This window comes from Nilaparvata lugens, chromosome 4, assembly GCF_014356525.2.
Source record: "Nilaparvata lugens isolate BPH chromosome 4, ASM1435652v1, whole genome shotgun sequence".
Classification (NCBI taxonomy): Eukaryota; Metazoa; Arthropoda; class Insecta; order Hemiptera; family Delphacidae; genus Nilaparvata; species Nilaparvata lugens.
This window is the reverse complement of record NC_052507.1, coordinates 26,159,314-26,186,000: the sequence shown is the minus strand read 5'-3', so window position 1 is coordinate 26,186,000 and position 26,687 is coordinate 26,159,314. Positions and strand designations below refer to the sequence as shown.

At 32.2% G+C, this 26,687-nt stretch overlaps 1 protein-coding gene across 1 annotated transcript; it reads left to right on the top strand.

Annotated features, from left to right (window-relative positions):
* LOC111044548 (nose resistant to fluoxetine protein 6) lies at positions 1-26,687 on the top strand. Its single transcript, XM_022329727.2, has 13 exons — positions 1-140; positions 1,064-1,242; positions 1,705-1,916; positions 2,210-2,418; positions 2,832-2,917; positions 3,506-3,696; positions 5,541-5,701; positions 13,563-13,731; positions 16,973-17,166; positions 19,141-19,276; positions 24,155-24,344; positions 25,138-25,280; positions 26,231-26,687. Exons 2-13 carry the CDS (start codon positions 1,068-1,070, stop codon positions 26,369-26,371), a joined length of 2,007 nt encoding a protein of 668 aa, XP_022185419.2. The 5' UTR covers positions 1-140; positions 1,064-1,067; the 3' UTR covers positions 26,372-26,687.

Genomic DNA, 26,687 nt, shown 5'->3' with positions numbered 1-26,687 from the left:
AATCAGTTTCCATCCTTCATGAGTGATGTGTCCGATATCGTGCAAATTTCAGTGACTTGTCAACTCATGTGCGTGAGTGCAGTTCCGCTTAATTTCGGATCAATTACATTAGAGTGTGACTAGTTCCTTGTTTTGATAAGGTGAGTTTTCAATAACTTAATCAAGAGTGATTATTGTTTGAGAAATTGATATGAAATTGTAGTCTAAAGTACCATTGTATGAAATAAAACTTCATTTCAATCAATGTGATAGAATGTAGGCTATTCACTCTTTTATCGTTTCAAAAAGCAATGTTAGAAATTTATAATTTATCAATTAATAATAATTGATATATTGTATAAAATATCAATGATGTTCTATTAGCTTTATAGAATATAATACAATTAAAAGAAAATAAATGAATGTATGACCTTCTCCTAAATCTGATCAAGTTTATTAATTTTTTTGAGAGAATACCCTCTTATTCAAGTATATTTGACCACTGCAATTTACAGCACGCACGACCAAATTACCTTTTACAATATCTGTTTCTCAACTGCGTCCTCAATATATTTAATCTACTTCTGTATAAGTCAACTCTAAACAGTCACAACTTTTAGCACAATAGATTGGCTTATAAATTCTCGAGTAGGAATAAAAACTTTTCAATTGAGCTGAAAGATTAACTTTACTTACTACTTATTACTGCAGCAGACTTATTATCGATTTTAAACATTACAGTTTGAAACGGCCATTCGTAATAATTATTATCCTATCTATAGACTATAACACGATCTACTTGAAAATTAAGTAGGAAGATTCAAAGAAATAATATGTTTTAAAGGAAGAAATTTGTATATTAACTTTTTCATCTTTTATTGGAAAGCAATGTATGTTGACTAAAGGTTTTTCCAATAAACTTCCAAAATAATATATTAATCTATTAGCCTATATTATTTAAGAAGTAATACGAAATTATGGAGAACAGTATCTAATAATATTTCAGTCATAGAGTATCGTTTTGATCATACAACTTGTTACCAACGTCTTGTGGTTTCAAGATAATTTATTACATTTTCCGCAGGAAAATGAGACACACCATATGGACTCTGCATCTACTGGGGTTCATTGGCCTATCCTTGGGTCAGGACCTGATACCCACCTTGCCCATAACTTTTCCAGAATCAAATTCTCCACAATGCACAAAAGACAGCTTATTGTTGGAACAAGCATATCAAGAAAAACTCTACTGGGCCATGAAAAGTGAGTAAAACTGATTTTTATATTGTATTTAAAAAACATTATACATTCTTGAGTAGGCCTACTGGTTCTCTCCCACCTTGACATTACATTTGAATATTCACATGAATTTTTATTATTGAGTAACACATAATAATTTATTACAATCGATCAAAGAACAATAGAGGATCTTTACTTCTCACATAGACAAAATATCATTAAGATACGTACATATTAATAAATACATTCCTCCAAAATTGTCATATTAATAAATGAAACACTCATACAGATTTTTAATCCATCAATTTCAAGTGGAGTCACGCATTTTGTTGTAAGAAGAGAGCATCCACAGTATTTATGTATATGACTTTATCCTATAAATTATAAGTTTCTCCTTAAATTCATTTCATAACAAAACATTGGTATCATGTAAAACAATCAAAATTGAAGAGCAACCTATATTCATTCAAAAAAAATTTGTTCTAGTGTATGATGCATCAGTGAAATCACCTGTGGGTTTCATTTCTGGCTCAATACTGCAGTTCGGCGATTTCAATGAATGCATGACAGTTAGTGAGCCAATCAGGTCCCAGTTCTGTGTGGTGACGCTAGTCCTTCTCATAGATCCGTCATACAACCAAACTGATCCCTACACCAACGATTACAGACCTGATGATTCTATTTGGGAGGTTATCAATGTAAGTTATCGATCATTTTTGGAAGAAATATTTAAATCGCTATAATTTATTTATGCATTTCTATATCCAGTAGGATACGATTAGTCTTGTGCTCGCGTACAGTACAATGAATCTTCACAGCACAATTAAATTAAACCAATACAGTATTTTTCAACATTCTCTTATATATAAAATATGTATTATGATATCTTGTTAGTCTATATTTTGTCACTGTTCACAATACACTCAAGCTCAAGTTACTCGTCGTCGTAGATATGGGAATAAGATACTAATATAATTCAATGTTTATGCAGGACAGAGGAGTAGATACGAAACAAATGAGAAATATTGTCCATATTTCACTCTGTGTACCTGAGAACTGCAATGAGAATGTAATCAAATACGAAATGAATAAATATCTGGCGACTCAGAACCTGAGTGTTCCAATGATAGCCACATTTTTGCCAAATGCGTGTACCCATCAAGATGAATATTCTCTGGAAACTCTCGATTTAATATTTTGGTAAGTAGATTATAAAATAAATTATTGAATAAATTAATTGAAAATAATTATAGTATTATATTAGCATGTTTTTAGTTATTCATCAAATACTATTTAATTAATCGGTGATCAGTCAATAATTATTTAATAGGTGATGGTAGGAGTACAAATTTATAATGTTAAATTAGAAATTGGCTACATCTTTTCACCACCACCATGACATAGCCTACTTACTTCCCTAAAACTTGAAGCAAACAGCAGACAGATCTTTGAAATCAATCACATAGAATAATATTCAATCTGTAATTTCACATTTCCAATTAGCTACCTGTGGGTATAATCTGTATGGACAGGAATTATGTGTTGTTTAAGTATTATATTTTTGTAATTTAATGTAATTTGTGTTTTTAGAGAATTATTCTTGATTTTTTCAGCTCTCTCTGTGCACTGCTTATAGCATTGGTCATTTTAGCAACACTTTATCATGTGAAATTCCAGGACACATCAAAGATGGATAAAGGTAAGAGTGCACAATAGATTCAATATGCAAATCAAATTTAATATTACGGTATGCTATTATTTTTTCATACTTCAGAGTATTCTCCAGCTTTCTGATTTGATGATTAGTTATCCGTAGTTTTTTATTAGATTTTTTAACAAAATGTCATTGATTCTGATGAACAGTTTTTTTGTAGTGCAGAATAATATTTATAGTTATTGTGAACGATGTGGAGGCAAATGAAACAAAACTTGCAAAATTAGAACAGAATATAATATATTGTTAGTTCACCACAAGAAGAGCTGGTTTTCATTGTTGACTATTGTTTTCAAATGACAGCCAGACTTCTCAAGATGAACCATAATAACGCTATTATTATTTTTTAGTTGTAAAATAGCCGGAAAATTATATGCTTATCATACATTATTGATTATTCATGCTCATATAATATTTGATTGGTTTGTCATTGCTAAACTTTTCTCATGTCGCTAAGCCCTTCCCATTTCTATAAGAATCTCAATAGATTCATATAATTTATCATTATAATTCATAACCAATATAATAATACAATAATAATTATGTTCTTCTATGAATATTGTTTTCTGTTAGGTAACTTCCTGATGTGTTTCTCTATGAGAAACACTTACAGAACATTCATGACCCCAACTCCTCTAATGAATGGCCTGGACTTGAATCGCATTACTGGACTGTACCTCATTTCAACATTCACTGTTGTCTTGGGTCATCGGCTTGGCATGTTCATGGTGGGGGCAATGGTCAACTACGATCTTCTAGAAAAGGTAATATCAATTTTTGTGTTCAACGAGAATGAACTCCGATAAGAGTGAGTCAATGACCAAAACTGGATCATTTATTATAATGAGAAATATTTGACTAGTGTACTATTACAATAGAACTCATTCAAATCAAATCAAAATTTTTATTCACAATTCAACAAGGATCGTGCCAAACCGGTAGGTTTTTCGGTAAGTACCCACTTACAAAAAAACAAGTTTCAAAACTTAAATAAACTTAGACAAAATAAATATGACACTTCAAAGATTTCAAGTATAGGATAAAAGAAGACAAATACAAATTGTAAAGAGAAAATAAGAAATATAGATCAAATTTTGCTAGAGAATTAATAAAAAATGAAAAATAACGAAAATGTATTACAAAGGGATTAAATAAGAAAGGATAAGGGAAAATTTGTTTCACACTAGTAATAATACATTTTTATCGTTGAGGTAGGTGGCTGTGTCGATAATGAAAAAAATTAAAACTTCGCAGCCAGCAAAAAATTGAAAAATTCGAATAATGTGAGCATATGCTGACATTTTTCTAACTTTTAGCGTTTCTTAAATTATATGTACATTAATTTGTAATATTGTTAGTTTTATTAATTGATTGTACTGCTATTATTGAGATACAACATTACTCCCTTCGATTTTAGAGTAGTCACGAATATTTGGAGGAAGTCTGTTAAATAATAAGTAGAGAAGTACCTAGATGATAAGTTATTATGTATCGCATTCTCCTTCAATAATAATATAGGTACTTTATTTTGCAAGTGAAAATTCACGAATTTTCACTTGTATTTCACACTTGTATTTTCACACAGTATTTAGTGAGAATTTTGCAGAATCTGGTATTCTCTTCGGGTGCAAACTGTGTGAACGAGATAGGCCTAAATGCATGCAGCAGAGACATACACATATAAATACACTCAACATTCATACTTATAAACAAGATTTGAGTGAGCTCTTTAAATATTTGGAAAACTATCGTTAATATATGCCAGACGTAGAATACTATGGTAAGATGAGATCAGGGATGATTCAATAAGGATGGATTATAGCTATATATACCTCTAGAGGATGGAAAAGATGGATTGAAGATAGAGAGACTTGAAGTAATGTTGTGGAGGAAGCCATAGCCCACACTGTGCTTTAGAGCTTATTAAAACTATTTACATGCTGAACATGATCAAGTTTAAAATTAAGATAGTGTTTACACTTCAATTTATGAACTTGCTGTAGTTTCCAATCAATAAAACAGTATAAAATTCAATTTACAAAAAATATAGTATTTCTAATCAGAGTGGTTCTAAGACGCTAAAAGATGCCATTTTATCAACAGAAATTTCAAAGTATTCATAGGTATTTTTAATTATACTTTTTGACTTTTCAATTTATTATAAATCCTGGATTATCAATCTTCTCCTTCTTCGACTCTGCTATTGTAGTCTAATTGTTATATTTTTAATGGGATCAGAAAGTATCAATCACCAATATAGAAAATTGATAATAGAGAATGTGGTAACCAATTACTGTATATTCAAGTGAACACAAGTTGTATTTGAAGAATTGGTTTATTGCACATTTTTTGTAGAAAGTAGGCTATCTGCGTTGTCTCCATCATTATTGCAGAAGAAAAGTAGGCTTACGGTATATTTTATTAGAGATACGGTAACAAGTAATAAGTTCGTATCTCCTTTAATATAAAATAATTTTATTCATAAGGTTTTTTAAACAGAATAATAAGGATTGAAGTTGAGGAATACATTTTTGCAATCTTTTTTAATAGATTGTTTTGAAACGATTAAATCTTGATTAAAAATTATAGACTTGTTTCTTTTGATAAGATTTTCAGAGTACCAAAGTATTCCATGTGGGCAAGTCATGTCTCAATTGTAGTGGACAATTTTTTCACTTTAAGTGGCTTCCTAGTCGGAATGATGGTTCCTAACTACATGGAAAAGCCTAAGCCAAATTTACTTTTGCTTTGCCTCAACAGATATATAAGGTAAGATCAGCAGTAATCAATAATTGGGGATTGTAGCTCAATTTATTAATTTTGGCACAACTAGCATTCAAGTTAAAACCTGTGTGGTAGTATTTCCACTTGAATATTTTATTCTATGATAGTGTTTAATTAATTAAGTGGCTTATTAATAACAGGTAGAGAATATTATACTCTTATTATTCAATGAATTTTTAGAATTCAATCAATTAGGCTACTGAACAATGCCGTGCTACCATTTTTCTCCAAAAGGTTTGATAGTTTTCACCTATCACTTAAAGAAAAGCTATCGGCTCCTTTCAGCAATATCTTGACAGGAATTATGAATGGGTTCACTGTTTCTGAATAAAAACTCCAGTTTAGAGCAATTCAAATTATAATTTCATAACTTACAATGATTCGAAAATTTCAAATTACATCAGAACAAACAATCACACACATATTGAACATAATTAAAGTTACTATTAGTTCTGTGAACAGTAGACCTCGCGCAGTTATAAACCGCAGTCTCCTCTTATACGGTCCATCAGAGTAAATCCTGTCTGAATGTCGTGTCGGCGAGATATCGGTGTGAAACTGGCTAATGGCTGTTGGGGGTTGGTGTATCAAAAATACTAACATCAAAAGCTAATCTCCTTCAAGACATACTGGCATCAGGACAGCCCAAGTTCAAAGCAGAGAAAGTTCGAGAGACAATACTATGTTATTTTAGTTATTAATTGCATGCGTTATTGCATGCAATCAATAGTTCATTTATTTATTTATTTACAATGGAGACAACGGGTTTCCCCTAATATGTCTCCTTAACAATAACAATTGTACAGATAGAAATGAAAAAAGAAAAATAATGATAAAAATAATACGAACTTATACAATAATAAATAATACAAAAAACAAAAATACCACCTAATTCAAAAATGAAGAATACAAAGATTTCAAATACTTATGAAAAAAGTAAAAATAAAACAAATTGGGAATTCAAAATTTATAAAAGTTAAAGAATATAATAACAAATAATGAACAGAAATCTTATCAATAGAATAAATAACATTTATAACTGAACGACGTCCCAAACCATAAGCACATCCACACTGATACAACTATTTATTTGATCAGATCATGCTTACACAAGATTTAATTATCATATAACGCTTTCCGGAATTTAGCGCGAGGAAACCAGAAGACATCTAGGCGCCCAGACAAGCTGTTATAAGTTCTTTGAATCCTATATTTTAATAGTGCATAAAAATTGCATTGAATGAGGCATGCAATTTATAGTCTACACAGCTGTTGATTTTTTACCAAGTTACATTGAGTCATTGCCTACCCCACAAATCCAAAATTAAGTAAAATAAAATAACTTTACAATAATTCTTACATTTATTATTTTCAATAATTTTTTTTTATCTGTTTCGAATTTTATTTAACTTTTATCTTGAGTATATTTAATATCAGGGCAACGAGCTTCGCTTGTTATTTTTATTTATTGATAAAAAGAACACAATTCTCTAAAATGATCATGTTTATATTCCACAGCTGGCTATACACCATCTTGGGGATGCAATATTTTAATTTTTCACATACTCACTTTTTTACTATCCACAGCTGCTTCAACCAAGGATGAATTATCCTTTTAATGTCGTTCAGCGAGTTTTCCCAAGGATGATACCAAGAGCAATCGAATCTTTATATCATAAACCTACTATGTTCCAAATTTCGTGAAAATCGTTAGAGCCATTTTCGAGATCTGTTAAACATAAATAACCAGATATAAAAATAGCCAGATATAAAAATAACCAGATATATAAATACAGAAATTGCTTGCTTAATATACAGTAATAGGATTTGTTGATTTAGAAATAGTTATTTGTGGAACTAGTGTGCAAAAAGTGACAGTTTGCTGCACTGAAAGAAACGTTTATGGCTTCTTGAGTGCAGCAGAGGAACTTTGCGCACGTATTTCACATTTAATTTTTCCTACAGTTACCATTGAATATGAGAAGTGGTTGATTGAATGATTATGGGTAAAATGATGGCTGAAATCCATCAAATGTTTGTGTGTGTGTAATGCTGTTATTAATAGCAACTCTAAGTCATTTAAAAATTAATAATCCAATTGAAGTTGAAAATTCTCAGCCAAAGTTCTCATTTTTATTCATTCAAGAATCAGAAAAAATACAGATGGAACAAAAACTTCACATTCAAAATACACGCCAACAGCTTGTTGGCTGAACCGAGATGCAAGATGGCTAAACACAACAAGATGGCTGAACCGACAAGCGCGCGACCTAGCGGGAAGAATCGTACCTAAGTTTGTTTCATCCAGCTAAAAATTACTGAAACACGATTCAGAAATTTAGACTTTTGCTCAAATTAACGAGAAAAATGCTCAAAGTAAACTGAAAAATATTTATAAGAATAACATAGACAACAGAGAATATTTATTGTAGTATTGTTATGTTTTTTATTTATATGAATATCGAACGGTAATCATTTAACCTCAAAATTCGAATTTTATAATGTATATTTGCTACTTTTCTCATTTCTTGGAGTTGAAATAATAATTATCAATAGAAAAGAACTATTATTTATTATTTAATGATGAGAATTCGTAAATGATGATTATTTAATTATGATTTAGATGAACATTATTCTTGTTTTGGATTTCTAGATTGGGATTTTATCATAAATGTAGGGTAGCCATTGAAATGATTCTTATCTAAATCTAACCACAGTCATTTTTACCAACTTAATTTTTGTTTTCGTGCACTAATCCTCCATATAACCCACCAACTATTTTGTGTTGCCATGTTGCAAATCTGGAGCGCAGAGAAATTTTTTCCCGCACTAGAGCAGAAAAGTGAATCTTTGCGTTCTGTAATCAGTGCAGGAATCGTCACTTTTCAAGGTAGTAGGAAAAATAATTTACTAAATATTCCAACATCATTGACCGGTGATAAAAGAGTGTCATGTACATTTCTCAATTATACAGCTGATAGAAATAAGTTATCTGCACACCTCACGATTACACAGACATTGATATTGATTATCGACTTTTATTTATTTTGAATATCAAATCGGAGATTCAATTTTTATACAGAGAAAATTTGTATCATCACAACAATAATTCGATAGGACACACTTCATCAGAAATAGGATGTTTATTAAGCCTTAGATAAACTTAATACAGTACTACTGTTTCATGAATATTTGTTAATTGCATTGACTTTGGTTGAAAACTCTCATAAAATTTTATTCATACTACAATAGAAACTCAGGAGGCTGATGATTTTCAACTTCTTAACAATTGTTTCGGGCGATTGAAACTGTTAATCGATTGAGCAGAAATTACTAGTAGTTCTGCGAACAGTAGACCTCGCTCATGAATACCACTTTCAATCTAATGAGAAGGGCCAGTACAGTAAGTACAGTATTATTGTGAAAATTTAGCCATGTCATCTATTATTTTCTCCATTGAAAGTGCTTGAGACACTGTTTGCAGGGACACCGGACTTATCAAGGAGGTACCTTTATATCGTCTCCATGTTTACAATATAAACATATATTACTACTTTTCTAATAATTAATTATAAGAAATCAATCAACTGACGGAAAAATGGAATATGCAGTAGGCAATTTAGATAATGGATTGTCTCACAGATGATGGTGAGATGGAAAATGATTCTAAATAAGATGAGTTTGTTGGTGACAATGACAGGAGGTTGCTAATGATGTTTTTCATGGAAAATGGATTCAATGTTATGGCTTGCTATGCCTATGCAGAATGTTAATGCTCACAAATCGGTTTCTGATCTGCCACACCCGTCTTTTTTAATATTTTAATTGAATATAATAATTTAAATAAAATTATTTAATTTTTACCACTATCGGAAGCATAATCCAGAACAAAACAGTTTCTCACATAGAGCCTAAGGGAGTTTTTAAATTTTATTTTGAAAATGATAACCTAATGGAATTGATAGTAAAAAAATAAGAACATATTTTATTTAGTAATATGCTGATTTTAATTTTATATTCATGTTCTTGGACACAGTCCTTAAATGAGTTCAATTTCAATTTACAATACATAGGTTATATTATACTTATACTAAATAATAATGACAATGATAATGACTCACCCTTTTTAGAAAACATACAATTAATAATAGAAGCTAATAATTGAAATACATTTTATGCCATTTTTCTGTCAATTCATAATAAAACAAATAATATTATCCCACAAAGTGTGTCAAGTTTGATTCCCACTTTAATAACATTTAACCGTTTCAAAACTACATTTTCATCTCCACATTAATACCACATTTTCTCTTTTCCGTTATATCACTTTAAATTTCAATTCAAGATAAACCTTTAATAATAAAACTGCACTAGCTAACTCTTTTTACACACAACAAAGACATTGGTTGTACGTCTACCATCACAAATAAATACCAAACAGAACAAGATTTCGCTTTTTCCCTCTAGTTTTCAACTGCCATAACGTTTTATACCACTCAACTTTCCTCCATATATTAGAATAATTCTTTTTGTTATTTTTCTACTGTTCAAATTCAATAAATACGGTATGCTATTTATTTGATTTAAATTTATATTTGGCTTTGTGTTTATTGTTTTATTGAAATTCTGTAAATGATAACATTACCTATGTAAAATTTGTGTTAATGTAATTGGTAGGCTACAATTCTTTTGATTTACTTAATAGAATTATCAATTATTTTATCTTTTAAAGTGTTTTATTATTTTTTATTTTAAAATTTTAGGTATTGCGGAAATTTCATATTTAAGAACTTTGTTGTGTTGGCATCTAACCTACAAACATTATTTTGAAATTATCAAGATACATCGACAAATGAACTTCAACTATCAATATTTTATCTATTTGATTATACAGTATCAATGTTTTGTTCAGCGCTAAATTCAAATTATTTATCTTTTTAAAAAGTAACATTATAGATCTCATACCGTACCTAAAGGAGAACAAAAGTCTTGACACTGTAGAGCGACACAAAAATGCAAAGAAAATGCATACAATACAATAATATTATTGTACCTGATAAACTGAAAATTCACTTAAAAAATAGCTAAAATAATAACTGATAGTTATGAATAAAAGAAGTTGGAGATTGAAGAAATGTTTATGATGTTAAATATTGTCTAGAACTAAAATAGTTGTTGATAAATTTTATGATTATAAAAATTGTCCACAACTAAAATAGTTGAGTTATCTGTAACATTGATAATAATAGTTATTTATGTATTGATATTAAAGATTTTTTAAAAATAATTTATCCAATTAATTTGATAAATCAATTTAATGATCCTATATAGTAATAATAATAATTATATATAGTAATAATTATATAATAATAATATAATTATTATAATTATTATAGTAATAATAATAATAATCAATTTAATGATTCTATATAGTAATAATAATAATAAAAAATTGGTCAGAATGAGATTTGAACCTGGGTCCCGCAGTGTATTAAACTATACTCTTACCGTCTTTGACACCATGCCCTCATAACAGTGAATGTGAAAAAGTAGGAACATGTGCTGCTGTATCTTCAAAGATAGGAAAATGACTTTTTTAGGTTAGTTTACGGTTTTTTAAATATTACAAAAAAATCTGGTGTGGTACACTCACACAACTTTCCTTGCTGATTGAACTGTAAGCCTCATTCTTAGACGAGAATAATTTAGGGCAATAACATAATGACGACTGGCGGAAAAATATTTGCAACTACAATCAGACTACTGTGTATGTGTATAATTATATATATAATTGTTTTCAGAGTACTTTTTCCTTTGTGTAAATTGTGAAATTCGATTATTTTTTTAAAAGTCGTCAAAACAGCTGCTCTACAGATGAAATATCTCGACTATGAGTGTGTTCTTTTTGTAAACTGCTCTACCTACCTACCTCATGCACCAGAAGGAGGTTACAAAGTCCATTTCTCAAGGATGGGGTGGACTCCCCATTAGTTTCCCAGGAAAAAGACTCATACCAGTTGATAGAGCTGATGAATAACTATACAGGGTATGATATGAAAAAAATCGGTCAAGTAATTTTTGAAAAAATCGTGAAAAACATGGTTTTTTGGTAATTATCTGCCATTTTTCTCAAGAATATTACGGAGCAATTTTCCCAAAAATGAGACTCATGTCAGTTGATAGGGCTCATGAATATCTATGGTATGAGCTATGAGCTCATGAGCTATCTTTGGTATAAATTTGAAGAAAATCGTTGAAGCCGTTTTCGAGAAAACCGTGAAAAACATGGTTTTTCAGTCATTATCCGCCATTTTTCTCAAGAATATTACGGAGCTCCTGGAATTTTCCCATAAATGAGACTCATGTCAGTTGATAGGGCTTATAAATAGCTATCCATGGTATAAATTTGAAGAAAATCGTTAGAGCCGTTTTTGAGAAAAACGTGAAAAACATGGTTTTTTAGTAATTATCCGACATTTTTCCCGCCATCTTGAATTGAATTTTGTTGAATTTCTTATTGTCGGATCCTTATGGTATAAGGACCTTAAGTTTAAAATTTCAAGTCAATCGGTTAATTAGGAATGGAGTTATCGTGTTCACAGACATACACACATACACACACACACACACACATACACACACACAGACCAACATTCAAAAATCATGTTTTTGGACCCAGGGGACCTTGAAACGTATAGAAAACTTGAAATTAGGGTACCTTAATTTTTTTGGAAAGCAATACTTTCCTTACCTATGGTAATAGGGCAAGGAAAGTAAAAACCGGAGGTCTTACCAAAAATCGTTACACATACGTTTCTGCGCCTTGTTTCAAAGAACTTGCATACCGGTACCAAATTTCATCCAAATCGGACAATAACTGCGACTGTAACTGCGGTACAAACAAACAAACAGACAAAAGCTGATCGAGTCGAAACTAAGACCTCAGCTTCGCTTTGGTCAATAACTTACACATTTTCCATTGAACCTCTGCTTTTCAAGATAATGTGGGAAATAATGAAAAGTCAGCTCTGAAGAATCTAATTTTTTCTCATTTTCCTTCATTTTTGTATTCAGCTACTATAAATATAAGTTAGGATTAAAGAAGTCTAATAAGTTATAATTGAAGAATTCCTAAATTTCTTTCTGTTTCTTCCTCTCTCATATTATGAACCAGTTTTATCTTCATTTGAATAAACTATTATCAATAGCCCTTTCTGTGGTTTTCTTCATTTTGAATACAGTTTTCATCATTAGAGTATATTTAATATTTTATACAAAATATTTCATGTAGGCAATTCGCATTTTCCTTACTAGCAAAGTATAAAGGAGGCATAGAATTCATTTCCACTGGTTTCTATAACGTGGCCATGGATTATGTCATAGAAAAGGAGAAAGCGAAGCTCTTAATAAAGTTTCTTGTGAAAATAGTCATTCGCTCAGGAGGAATAAGTTATTGGACCAGATCAATTTTCTGTCTCCAGGCCTCTTTCTTGTTAAAAACTACCCAACTCAACTCAGCTCTTTTTAGCCACTTATATCCCCCAGTACAGTAATATTTCTCTTTCCGTGCGGATATTTACCGCCGCCAAAATTTTTCCATTCGCGAAAAAATGGCTCTTTCTTATGATTGTAAATTTTTAACAAAAATTGAAAGTTGAACCAAGCTGTCACGTTACCTCTTCTGTCTCAAGTCACACTTAGGTACTAAATTTCCAGAAATTTTTGGATGGTTATAGAAAATAGAATCTATTACCACTGAAAATCATTCATTTTCATCTTGTGAGAAAAGCTTCTCAATTTTGATTATCAGAGACCATTAAGCTACACTGGAACCTTATTTTTGTAGGCTCATGCCTGTATTCGCCCTAGTCACGTTCTTCTATGCAACAATGCTGAGATTCACAGGAGACGGTGTCTTATGGAATTTTGCCATCAAAGTTGAAACAGCCAACTGCAGAGACAACTGGTGGACCAATTTGTTGTTCATCAATAACTATGTCAACACCGGAAGTTCCGTGAGTGCCCATCTATATCTATACATAATATAATTGATGTGGAAAGCAAATAGGGACCAGTTGTCTCAATGAATCAAATTTGAGATATCATTTTTCCTCAATAAGGGAGACTATTAAGAAAAATTTAAAAAAAATTCAGATTGATATCTTGAAAAATGACTGAGTTATGCCTATTCAAACATAAAAACAGGAAAATGTGGGTTTCGCAAAAAACGCATTTGAAGTTTTTTCTTATTCAAACATTATTTTTTTCCTCAATAATCAACGTTATTTAAGGAATGATTCACACATAGAAATGAAGAGGAGAAAATTATCTTTAAAATGAGACCAATAAAAACTACATTACATTACAATTTATTTTTTTATAGACCATTATGATTCTAGTGGTTCCCGTAGAAGATGGCCCGCATTGAAGTTCCAATGGGCCTTCGTTGATCTTGTCACCAATAGTGACAGAAGGGCACTAAATGTCATTGGACTTTCACTTTTTCTCTTTAATTAGTAGGCTATCATGAGAAATTTAACATCAAATTTAGATTCATGTCTTGATAAATAACTAACTTATGCCTATTTAAATGACAAAACAGAAAGATGCGAGCTATAATAAAAACAAGTTTAAACTTTTCTCTCAAAGACTCAGGCTCAACTTTTGATATTTTAAATAACTAATATTACAAGAAATGTAGAGACTCTTGCTAAAATGTGAGTATAATAATTATTAAACATTAAAATAATCAAATTCAACTTTTTAAATGGACCGTTTTCGCTTCCTAGTGATTTCCCATACAAGATGACCCTGGTTGAGGTTCTGATGAATGTTCATCAACGTCAGTAACAGGAGGACACAGAATGTCCTTGAACTCATCTTTGCAGTATCGTCAAATATTCTTGTGGGTAATTTGGGTACCAATTACATTGAAAAATACCGTAATGGAAAATATAGTTTATGATGTTAAAAATGTTGTTGATAAATAAAATTAGATGTTTTTCTCATGAGCTGAAGTTTCTGAAAGCTGACTGATACAAGCTGAAAAAGGGCCAGTTGTCGGGCAATGTTATAACTACATAACGACAACTGGTCCCTTTTCTGCAACATTACATGTGCTCATATAATCGACATTATTCGATATTTTCTAGAAAAAGTCAACTTTTCAATCGATTCTGACCAACAAAGGAAATGTTACTGCATGATAATCGATAGAAAACTCGAAATCGATATTTTAATCTGTATTATTGTCTGCCCTGAACATTTTAATCTTCCGACAACTGGTCCCTACACATTTTCCTGGTCCTACACATATATTGAAAATTTTGTCTATGATTTTTCATTATGTTTCCATAAAGTATTTTAATAGGGCTACTTGAACTGTTTAATTATTATAGAAACTTCGGTATTTTTAGTACTCTTTTGATTTTGATACTTGAAAATGGCATGAGTGCTCAGAACTAGTTATGTTTATTTGAAAAAGTATAAAAAGGGTACTAATAATTTAATTTATATGATAATAATACACTATTATCTATTTTTACTTTTCAATATAAAATACAAAAACAACTATTTCCGGATGTTTAATACATTTTCAAGTTTTTTAAATACAGTAATTTTATAAAAAATAAATATTTTAAGAACTTTAAGATGGATCAAACAACCGAAACTAGTTATTTTTGTATTTAAAAAAAGGGTACTATGATATATTATTTTTCAACTAACAAATCGAATAGTTGAAGCAAAAATTTTGGGACTTTTTCAATTTTACTTATGATACATGCCTGCCATTACTTATGATACTTATGAAACCACTCGATGAGCTGAGAAGAATGAGTTGTAGTACAAGGAGATCCAATCATTCTGTTAAAAGTTATGAGTTTTTCAAATTTTGATCCTTGAGGTTTCTTTATGCGCGCCGCTTTACCAGGAAATTCTGGTATTAAGTGCATCTAACAGGTGATACTGATACATATAACATAACCCTTGTATAACAAACAATTTGAGCCAAAATATCGATTTGTTTGTTCAGGAAGGTCTTGAAAAGGTATTACAATGAGAGTTTTTGTATTTTGGTTGTAGGACACGGTTTTGTATTTTTACAAGTATTCTCCCTCGCCTTTATACTGATAATCAATTAAATTATTACTACCTAATTTTGTAGCAAATGCTTTTTCTCTAAAAACCCGAGGTTTTAGAGATGAAATGGAAAAATTTAAGAGTCCAAACATCTGAGGGATTATGGGGATTTTAGGGTAGGAGCCGCCCCCAGGCGCATCAACAAAACTCCACATTGGAACTCAGCACACCAGAATAAAATATAATAATTATAATATCGTTGAGAATTTTTTTCCGGCTGTTTCCTGAAGAATGTCCATTCGTCTGGAAGTTGAGATTGGAGTTTCAGAAAGACAGAATAATTGTTATAAAATCATTCACAGAAAATCTGGTTATAAGAATATATTATATACCTACAGAAGTATTATTTATTTCAAGCTAAGATCAAGAAACCAGCTTAAGTTGGGATGGAAACTTTTGGGATGCATTTTTGAGAGCTACTGTATGTAAATCAAGCCAATTTTTTCAAGTTTACGCACGTAAACGTCATATATTATTCATTACTGAAATCAAAGACTAGGCAGTACGATAAGAGTAATTTGTGATATCCTGTGAGTAATTCTATATAATAGGCAAGTCTATCATCTTTCTAAAATTCAGGACCCATTCATATACCGCACATCAAGAACTGTTAGCATGCAATTCATACAGCCATCACCAGGCGATTCTGCATTACTTCGATGAATGGTTGCATTTCACAAATCATGCAATCATACACTGTTGCTCCTTTATACTTGTCATTTTGAGAGAATCTTTTAAGACTTTGGATTTTTTATAGATCATTGTTTTAGCCATGGCTCATGAAATGGTCTCTCCATTTCAAGGGATGTTCCAGTTAGACCATTCCTTTTATAGTTATTTGTTCCAAGTGATTAATTATTGGTTCTATTAGTATTGAATTAATTATCATATGAATAACTAGTACCTTTCTTATACGTTTCTACATAAAAACTACGAGTTTCAGCACTCATGATAATCTATTTTGAAATAATTAGTCCTGATGAATCACTCGACTTACGAAACCTTTATTAATTTATTACCTATAGAAAAAGATTGCTATGTAAAGTATTATAGTAACACTCTAATTATTATCTACTATATTTATAGTAGCCTAAAACCGAATTTATTATGTTTCAGTGCATAGTACAGGCATGGTATCTTCCTTGTGACTTCCATATGTTTCTACTAGTCACTGTAATCTTCTATTTCACAAGAACGAAGCCAAAAATCTTCCAGACTTTAATTGTAGCTCTCATAGCTTTGTCTTTGTTCGCTCATTTCTACGGTACATATGCCTGGAATCTTACCCCGTACCTTCTCTTCTTCAAAAGGTAATGTAACATACCTACCTTCTTATTGCAGTTTCTTTCTATGATCTTGAATATTTTTCAAAAAGCAGAATGATAAATTCTATTAGTTTTTCAAACATATAGATCTCTGTTGTTGAATGAAAAAGACTAAGAAATTGTCAAAAACCACAGATTTATTGATACTTAGAAAGACCGGTTTCGGTTATTACACCATTGTCAAAAACCGAAACCGGTCTTTCTAAGTATCAATAAATCTGTGGTTTTTGACAATTTCTTAGTCTTTCTCATTCAATATGAATAATTACCACAATATCAACTTCTCAACTACACAAAAAGATCTTTATTGTGTTCTCCAAAATTGGCAAATGTTGGTAATGGCTGAAGGAATAAGAATTTCATAAACCTTCACTCAGCTATTACCTGTTTTAGTTATTCAATTCTCACATCCTTTATTATTTTTTTATTATGTTTTTGTCTATAATGTGGACCACATTGGGAAATAACAAATGGACAAGTCAAGAAAACATTGAGAAAACAAAACAAGCACTCAATCAGGTAAGAGTATGCATAAAAAATACTGTTCTACAGTAGCATTTTCACAACTGAAAAACGCATTCAGTTCATGCTGGAATGTGTTCTCTTCAAGAAACAGCCTCAATTTTCACTTCAGGCTTGACAGTGGCAGAGTCCCCGCAGAAATAAGTAGCTTGTTTAGGATATTTCCAAGCATATAAGCTGAGCTGAACTGCGTTCTCCCAAGCCTGCAATACAAGAGGTCGAGCCTATGCCTTTATTTCGGGTATCATGCCCAAGAGCATCACCTCAAACCTGAAATTTAAGAGGCCAAGTATAAAGTTGAAATATGCTGCTCAACAAAGAGTGCATAGGTATCCAAAGGGGCTAGGTATCCAGTACCACACAGAATTCTCACAGCCGTTTTTTGTAGCATCTAGACAAACCTCACCTTACATCTTCACCCCTTGCCCTAGGGAACCAGTCTGCAGCTGCCCCCCCCCCCAGATGCAATAGAATCGTCAAGACTTCATGCATATCATTGCCAACATCCAGGAGAGAGGTGTCATTGGCGTAGCATACAATCATCCTATGATCTGAATGGTCAACATCATTTATCATTAGTATAAATAGCAGAGGTCTCAGCATAGATCCCTGGAGCTCTCCAAAACTCAGCTCAGGGCTCTAAACTGTGAGGGCTTACCACCTGTCTGAACAACCTGCCCGCGTCCCCCCATGTATGATCACAGAAACTGTAGAGGGCACCCAACCACATCATAGAGAGTCAACTTGGACAGCAAGATCGTGGTACCCCAAGCCCGAACTGGCGATGCTAAAAGATACTAAAAGATAGTGATAACAAAGATTTTAGTGATAGAGATGATGCTGGAGTTGGCAAAGAGGCTGTCACTGGTGCTGATGATATGATGATGCTGGTATTGTTGATTAGCAATGTTGGTGTTGATGATGGTGCTGTAAGCGATGCACCAGCAATAAATTGTCTTCAGCAATTTATCCTACAAATCAATCACCACATTATTTATAATATTATATATAATCAGGCCTATCACATTATTGTTATTCTAGATCAAAGATTATTTTCAAACTAATATGTCAAAAAATAGTTATTTTACCGAAAATCACATAATAATAATATAAGGCTACTGAACAAATAATTCGTGAAAATAACTAAATTTAATTATGATTCAATCGCATACTGTTTTGCGCAATTAGTAAATGTTATGGAATATTACCGTACTGTATTTTGATTGTACAAGCAAAAGTAGAAACTATTTCTTTCTAATTCATAGAAGGTACTTGGAAAATAGAATTCAGTTATTGTAGTGGGCTTGAAGCTAAAGAGGAAAACACAAGGCTTAGTCTATCGATAAGCTAGATTGACTCTTTGAATTTTCAACTTCTCTTCTCTTCATATAGTATGGTTGAACTTCAAAGTTTATCTCCAAGTTATTTTTTTCTCAGAATGTGGGATGACATGCGAAACCATGAATATTTCAAGCAATTCTACATAAAAACTCACTTCAGAGCCACTCCATACTTTGTAGGATTCTTAGCTGGATATACTTTCTACATGAGAAAGCCATCAACTATGTCTGCGGTAAGTTCTGTATCAGATTAAATTTTTAATGAGCAAAGCACGTATTGATAATTACCTATTTCTTTACGATACTTGATTAGACCAAATGTAAATGTTAGATTATTTTATACGACATGCCTACACCATCAATAATAATAACAATATAATGATTTTCTAATCTTCAATGAATTTTAATACCAGAGTTTTATGAAGATTCTGAGAACTGTGGTAGCAATCATTATAATAATAATAATAATAATAATAATGTCTCTGGTCGAGGGTACAACACGACCAGAGAAGTTTATTCAAATTATAGACATGATCATAAAAAGCATATAAGGTACAATTATTTACAAAAACACAACAACCAATTACAATCGTTATTGTACCTAACTTACTAATCGAGGCTATAGTATCGTTGGGATCAAGCATTGAGTATAGAACTACGAGTTTCAGCACTCATGATAATCTATTTTGAAATAATTAGTCCTGATGAATCACTCGACTACGAAACCTTTATTAATTTATTACCTATAGAAAAAGATTGCTATGTAAAGTATTATAGTAACACTCTAATTATTATCTACTATATTTATAGTAGCCTAAAACCGAATTTATTATGTTTCAGTGCATAGTACAGGCATGGTATCTTCCTTGTGACTTCCATATGTTTCTACTAGTCACTGTAATCTTCTATTTCACAAGAACGAAGCCAAAAATCTTCCAGACTTTAATTGTAGCTCTCATAGCTTTGTCTTTGTTCGCTCATTTCTACGGTACATATGCCTGGAATCTTACCCCGTACCTTCTCTTCTTCAAAAGGTAATGTAACATACCTACCTTCTTATTGCAGTTTCTTTCTATGATCTTGAATATTTTTCAAAAAAGCAGAATGATAAATTCTATTAGTTTTTCAAACATATAGATCTCTGTTGTTGAATGAAAAAGACTAAGAAATTGTCAAAAACCACAGATTTATTGATACTTAGAAAGACCGGTTTCGGTTATTACACCATTGTCAAAAACCGAAACCGGTCTTTCTAAGTATCAATAAATCTGTGGTTTTTGACAATTTCTTAGTCTTTCTCATTCAATATGAATAATTACCACAATATCAACTTCTCAACTACACAAAAAGATCTTTATTGTGTTCTCCAAAATTGGCAAATGTTGGTAATGGCTGAAGGAATAAGAATTTCATAAACCTTCACTCAGCTATTACCTGTTTTAGTTATTCAATTCTCACATCCTTTATTATTTTTTTTATTATGTTTTTGTCTATAATGTGGACCACATTGGGAAATAACAAATGGACAAGTCAAGAAAACATTGAGAAAACAAAACAAGCACTCAATCAGGTAAGAGTATGCATAAAAAATACTGTTCTACAGTAGCATTTTCACAACTGAAAAACGCATTCAGTTCATGCTGGAATGTGTTCTCTTCAAGAAACAGCCTCAATTTTCTCTTCAGGCTTGACAGTGGCAGAGTCCCCGCAGCAATAAGTAGCTTGTTTAGGATATTTCCAAGCATATAAGCTGAGCTGAACTGCGTTCTCCCAAGCCTGCAATACAAGAGGTCGAGCCTATGCCTCTATTTCGGGTATCATGCCCAAGAGCATCACCTCAAACCCAGGACACCCACCTCCCCAAATGCCTTAATCACAGACCTGAAATTTAAGAGGCCAAGTATAAAGTTAAAATATGCTGCTCAACAAAGAGTGCATAGGTATCCAAAGGGGCTAGGTATCCAGCACCACACAGAATTCTCACAGCCGTTTTTTGTAGCATCTAGACAAACCTCACCTTACAGCTTCACCCCTTGCCCTAGGGAACCAGTCTGCAGCTGCCCCCCCCCCCAGATGCAATAGAATCGTCAAGACTTCATGCATATCATTGCCAACATCCAGGAGAGAGGTGTCATTGGCGTAGCATACAATCATCCTATGATCTGAATGGTCAACATCATTTATCATTAGTATAAATAGCAGAGGTCTCAGCATAGATCCCTGGAGCTCTCCAAAACTCAGCTCAGGGCTCCAACCTGTGAGGGCTTACCACCTGTCTGAACAACCTGCCCGCGTCCCCCCATGTATGATCACAGAAACTGTAGAGGGCACCCAACCACATCATAGAGAGTCAACTTGGACAGCAAGATCGTGGTACCCCAAGCCCGAACTGGCGATGCTAAAAGATACTAAAAGATAGTGATAACAAAGATTTTAGTGATAGAGATGATGCTGGAGTTGGCAAAGAGGCTGTCACTGGTGCTGATGTTATGATGATGCTGGTATTGTTGATTAGCAATGTTGGTGTTGATGATGGTGCTGTAAGCGATGCACCAGCAATAAATTGTCTTCAGCAATTTATCCTACAAATCAATCACCACATTATTTATAATATTATATATAATCAGGCCTATCACATTATTGTTATTCTAGATCAAAGATTATTTTCCAACTAATATGTCAAAAAATAGTTATTTTACCGAAAATCACATAATAATAATATAAGGCTACTGAACAAATAATTCATGAAAATAACTAAATTTAATTATGATTCAATCGCATACTGTTTTGCGCAATTAGTAAATGTTATGGAATATTACCGTACTGTATTTTGATTGTACAAGCAAAAGTAGAAACTATTTCTTTCTAATTCATAGAAGGTACTTGGAAAATAGAATACAGTTATTGTAGTGGGCTTGAAGCTAAAGAGGAAAACACAAGGCTTAGTCTATCGATAAGCTAGATTGACTCTTTGAATTTTCAACTTCTCTTCTCTTCATATAGTATGGTTGAACTTCAAAGTTTATCTCCAAGTTATTTTTTTCTCAGAATGTGGGATGACATGCGAAACCATGAATATTTCAAGCAATTCTACATAAAAACTCACTTCAGAGCCACTCCATACTTTGTAGGATTCTTAGCTGGATATACTTTCTACATGAGAAAGCCATCAACTATGTCTGCGGTAAGTTCTGTATCAGATTAAATTTTTAATGAGCAAAGCACGTATTGATAATTACCTATTTCTTTACGATACTTGATTAGACCAAATGTAAATGTTAGATTATTTTATACGACATGCCTACACCATCAATAATAATAACAATATAATGATTTTCTAATCTTCAATGAATTTTAATACCAGAGTTTTATGAAGATTCTGAGAACTGTGGTAGCAATCATTATAATAATAATAATAATAATAATAATGTCTCTGGTCGAGGGTACAACACGACCAGAGAAGTTTATTCAAATTATAGACATGATCATAAAAAGCATATAAGGTACAATTATTTACAAAAACACAACAACCAATTACAATCGTTATTGTACCTAACTTACTAATCGAGGCTATAGTATCGTTGGGATCAAGCATTGAGTATAGAACTAAGAATTTTATATATAAAAAGATCTAACATTTTGAACAGAAAATAGTCTTATTCTATACTCACTGGGATTAAGCTACCTAGAATACAGGTAGGCTATTCTATAGGTACATTGGTTGGGATTGATTCAGCAAAGCGTGTGATACTTGTTTATAAATACCGCCTCAAAGTTATTGATCAAAACTTACTAATGAGATCTAAATCAACTCCAAGAAAGGAAACGATGAAAAGTCAGCATTTTCCTTTCTGTAGCTCACGTTTTTTCAAGGTCTAAAGAAAGTCACAATAAGGTATTTCTACAGACCTTGCTATAGCTGTCTAACAGTTCCTGAGCTCTGTTGGCAATAATGTGAAGCTCAACTCTTCCATGTTTGCGACTGACTGCCTTCTCTCTGAAGTGTACGTTTTTTCTCATCATTTATCAAAATTAAATGACACTCAGCAGAGTGTGTTAGAAATGTATGATAGCTTATATCATTTTTGAAGCATATTTGAATATGGAAAGCTTTGTAGATTAGGTTGGCTGGACTACGCTAAGGACACATTATAATAGGAAAATAGACATTTTAATGGAAATGATTATACGCTATTAATAGGTCCTAATAGTCGTTTTCACTCTTTTTGGTGTCGACACGACACTACAGGGCAGAAGTCAAACTTGTATAGGTACTCATGTTATATGAGATTTCTGTCCTGTCGATATAATTTTTGTGAGAGAAATCGGTAAATGTGAAAACGGCTATTATTATATTGCAGTTGAAACTTTTAAATTATGTTTGAAATGTCTCCTTGTGGGTAGTTCATAGATTATTAAAATGAATGAAGCATATTACCTATCTTGTTTATTTTATCTTCATAGATAATTAATTATTAAATTAATTCTATCTGAATTGAAACTAGGATTTTTGTAAGCTAAATATTTATTGATGCTTTTTATTTTTCATAGTTAATATTTTTTCAATTATTTTCAACACATCAGCTTATCTGATATAGACTTACATTTCCTGCTTCACTCCAATTTTGATATATCTTCGGTTTTAGTTTCTTGACTCTTATAGGTGAGTCAAGTTGCTCATTTTGACCCACAAATACTTACTTACTCTCCTTGGCTCTACAACCCATTTAGGGTCTTGGCCTCCCTTAATACGCCTCTCCATTTTTCTGCTATTGTACATATACATTGATTCTCAATCATGTTTCCTCGGACTCATTCTTTAGTTGGTCAAAACCTTCTTGTATCGTAGTGATCGCTTGACCCACGAATAGGCTATATTATTCAGGTGCCAATATGATTATGCACTCATGCAGGTTTTAATGTGCACATCATAGTTATCTAAATCGATATTGAGAATGTATGTAAAATATAAGAATTCCCTATGATGAGAAATGTAGTAGTGGATTTCCTTATGAAATAATTCCTCACATTACATGGAATAATATTTTGCTTGTCAATTACAATTCAAATTTCTGTAAAGTTTTGTAGCGCAACTTGCACTATTGTTTCAGGCAAGAACATACTCACTAATGACTTGCGGCCTTCTGACTCTTTGCATCACTTACTGGTCAGGAAGTTTATTCAGTGAGCCGGAAAACCGGAGACTGGGATTCTATTCAGCTTTCTACTCGACTGCAGCCACCGCAATGTGGGCGGTTGGCTATCTCATGATAATTGCCGTTGTCATCATTGGTGCAGACAGTAAGTCTTTACTCTTCTAGTACCCTATTTTTACTTTTCTATATATATTAGCACAACTAGTATCAAGCACTCATGCCATTTTCAAGTGTCAAAATCATTCTGGCATAAGTGCTCGAAACTAGTTGTGTTAATATTAAAAATGAAAAGAGAGTACTATTAATTTCTATGGTAATTAGGTACATTAATTTATTTTTCATAAAATATATTGAAGCCTTTAAGTGGCTACAATATACCTAAGTGGCTACTATAATATACGGTATTTGTAGCTAGCATTGAATGCAAAATTCTTATGGAAATCACAATATTCTCAATATCTTCTTACCAGACCACATAAAAAATTATAAGAATATTTTGCTTTTCAAAACATGAGCAATCGCAATTTGTTGATGATCTGAAGATCAACATCTTCCAATTTTATTATATATTCATCTACCAATTCGCGCATCACCACAAAACTTGGTTGTATTTATTTTCCTCCTAGCTATAATTTTTTTCATTTTGAGCCATCATTATTCATACTTTCTCAAAAAATAAGTCATCCTCTAGTGTCGGTATGATTACACATATAATAAAACCAGCCAGCACTCAAACCTCTATTTTGCAGGAAGTGCCTACATTTTATTTGGATTTCATTGTTGTGTAGCCTATATATGGAAGGACCGATAGATAATCTTCGTATTTACAACTATAATTCATTGTTTTATTTTTGTATTACTATAGCAAAATAGAATTTTAATTTGATCAACTAATTGGTCATCTTGAGTGCTATCAACTGACTTTCACCATTTTTCAGATCCATTACAGAAATTCTTCTCCTCAAAGATATTTGTTCCGGTTGGTAAATTGAGCTACAACATCTACATAATCCATATGTATGTCCAGATGCATTCCACATTGACTAAAAGAGCTCCATCGTATCTAACAATGACTGAACTGGTAAGTGTGACTGCATGATAAGAGAAGAGGCATTCCAGAATATTTTATTATAGTTATAAAATGAAAAGTATTATTATAGCTATTGATTATATAGACCAACTAGCCATAACTTATGTGTTAGAAATGTAGGCTACAATAGTTATAATGAAATAAGTTGATATATTGTCTTCACCTTTTACGGGTTGATATTGTCATTCAAGTGGAGAACAGTGGGTTGCAGCTTCTGGTATTTTCTATCAGTATAGAATATAATAAGGAGGTACAGTAGTCTGGTTTGCTGATCCAACCATTGGTGCAAATGATTTTTTACATCATGAGTGCGGCTGGATAGGACAACTGCCAGGAATAGGAGAGTTGAAAGGTTGTAATAGTAGAGGGTGAGTCAAAAGCAATTAGGTATATAGGACTTAAATTGGTCTACTTAGAGACTGGGAACCTAGCAATAATAATTTTATATTCAAGAAATATGTTTGCTGAGTAGAATAATGATCACAGGAGAAATAAGTTTGATAAATGCATTTTATCATGATTCTGTTTGAAAATATCACTTGTTCCGTACAGGAAGCCACTTCGAGTTTTCTCGCAGAGAATTTTGAAGCAATAAACTTTTAGGTTTCAATAACAAGGCATCATTATAATGCCGCAGCCCTTCAGGTTTCAATAACAAGGAATCATTATAATGCCGCAGCCATTTTAGTTTCAATCACAAAGGCATCATTAGAATGCCGCAGCCACATGTTGGCCCAGCCTGGTAAAGGTACCGGCTAAAGATACCAATGAAGGCCAGCGCTGACAAACCACCCATCAACACACTGGTGCTGGTCGACATTGACATTCAAGCATTGTGCCGGCATGTAGATGTGGCATACCAGATTTGTCATTGTAAATCACACATTACATTTCTTTTAAAATTTCACTGCGCATCATAACTGATACCCTTTGTTTTTCAGGTTGGAAAAACGATTGCCGACATAATATACTCGTCACTGATAGGACTATTCTTGTATTTTTTTGTTGAAAATCCTTGTCGAAGCCTAGCGAAATATTTACTTTTTGGCAGATCCAGAACAAAGTCAAATAATCCAGTTTGATAATTATAATTGGACAAGTAGTATCTGTAATGATCAAACTATTCATGTTGCAATAAGTAAATGATTTACATTTTTGTTTGTTATACTTGGCCATCTTTCTTCATCTCTTATCATCAATATAAAAAAAGTATTTGCTGATAGCATAGCATAGATGTTCTTGTGAGTCTTTCGGCAGCAGAGGCTAGAGTTTGTCAATTCTGCCCAGCCCTACTACCGAATCCCCCACCCTGGGCCCCACTAGGGCCGCAGGCTGGCTGAATAGGGCTGCGACGGGTTTCTTCCAGAAGGTCTCTGGGACGATTCTGCAAATAGCAAA

Bases quoted from the DNA above. Each gene is read 5' to 3' on its own strand.
- LOC111044548 (XM_022329727.2), top strand. From the start codon at position 1,068: ATGAGACACACCATATGGACTCTGCATCTACTGGGGTTCATTGGCCTA. The intron at 1,243-1,704 runs GTGAGTAAAACT...AATTTGTTCTAG, and splicing joins ACTCTACTGGGCCATGAAAA to TGTATGATGCATCAGTGAAA. The intron at 2,419-2,831 runs GTAAGTAGATTA...TGATTTTTTCAG, and splicing joins ACTCTCGATTTAATATTTTG to CTCTCTCTGTGCACTGCTTA.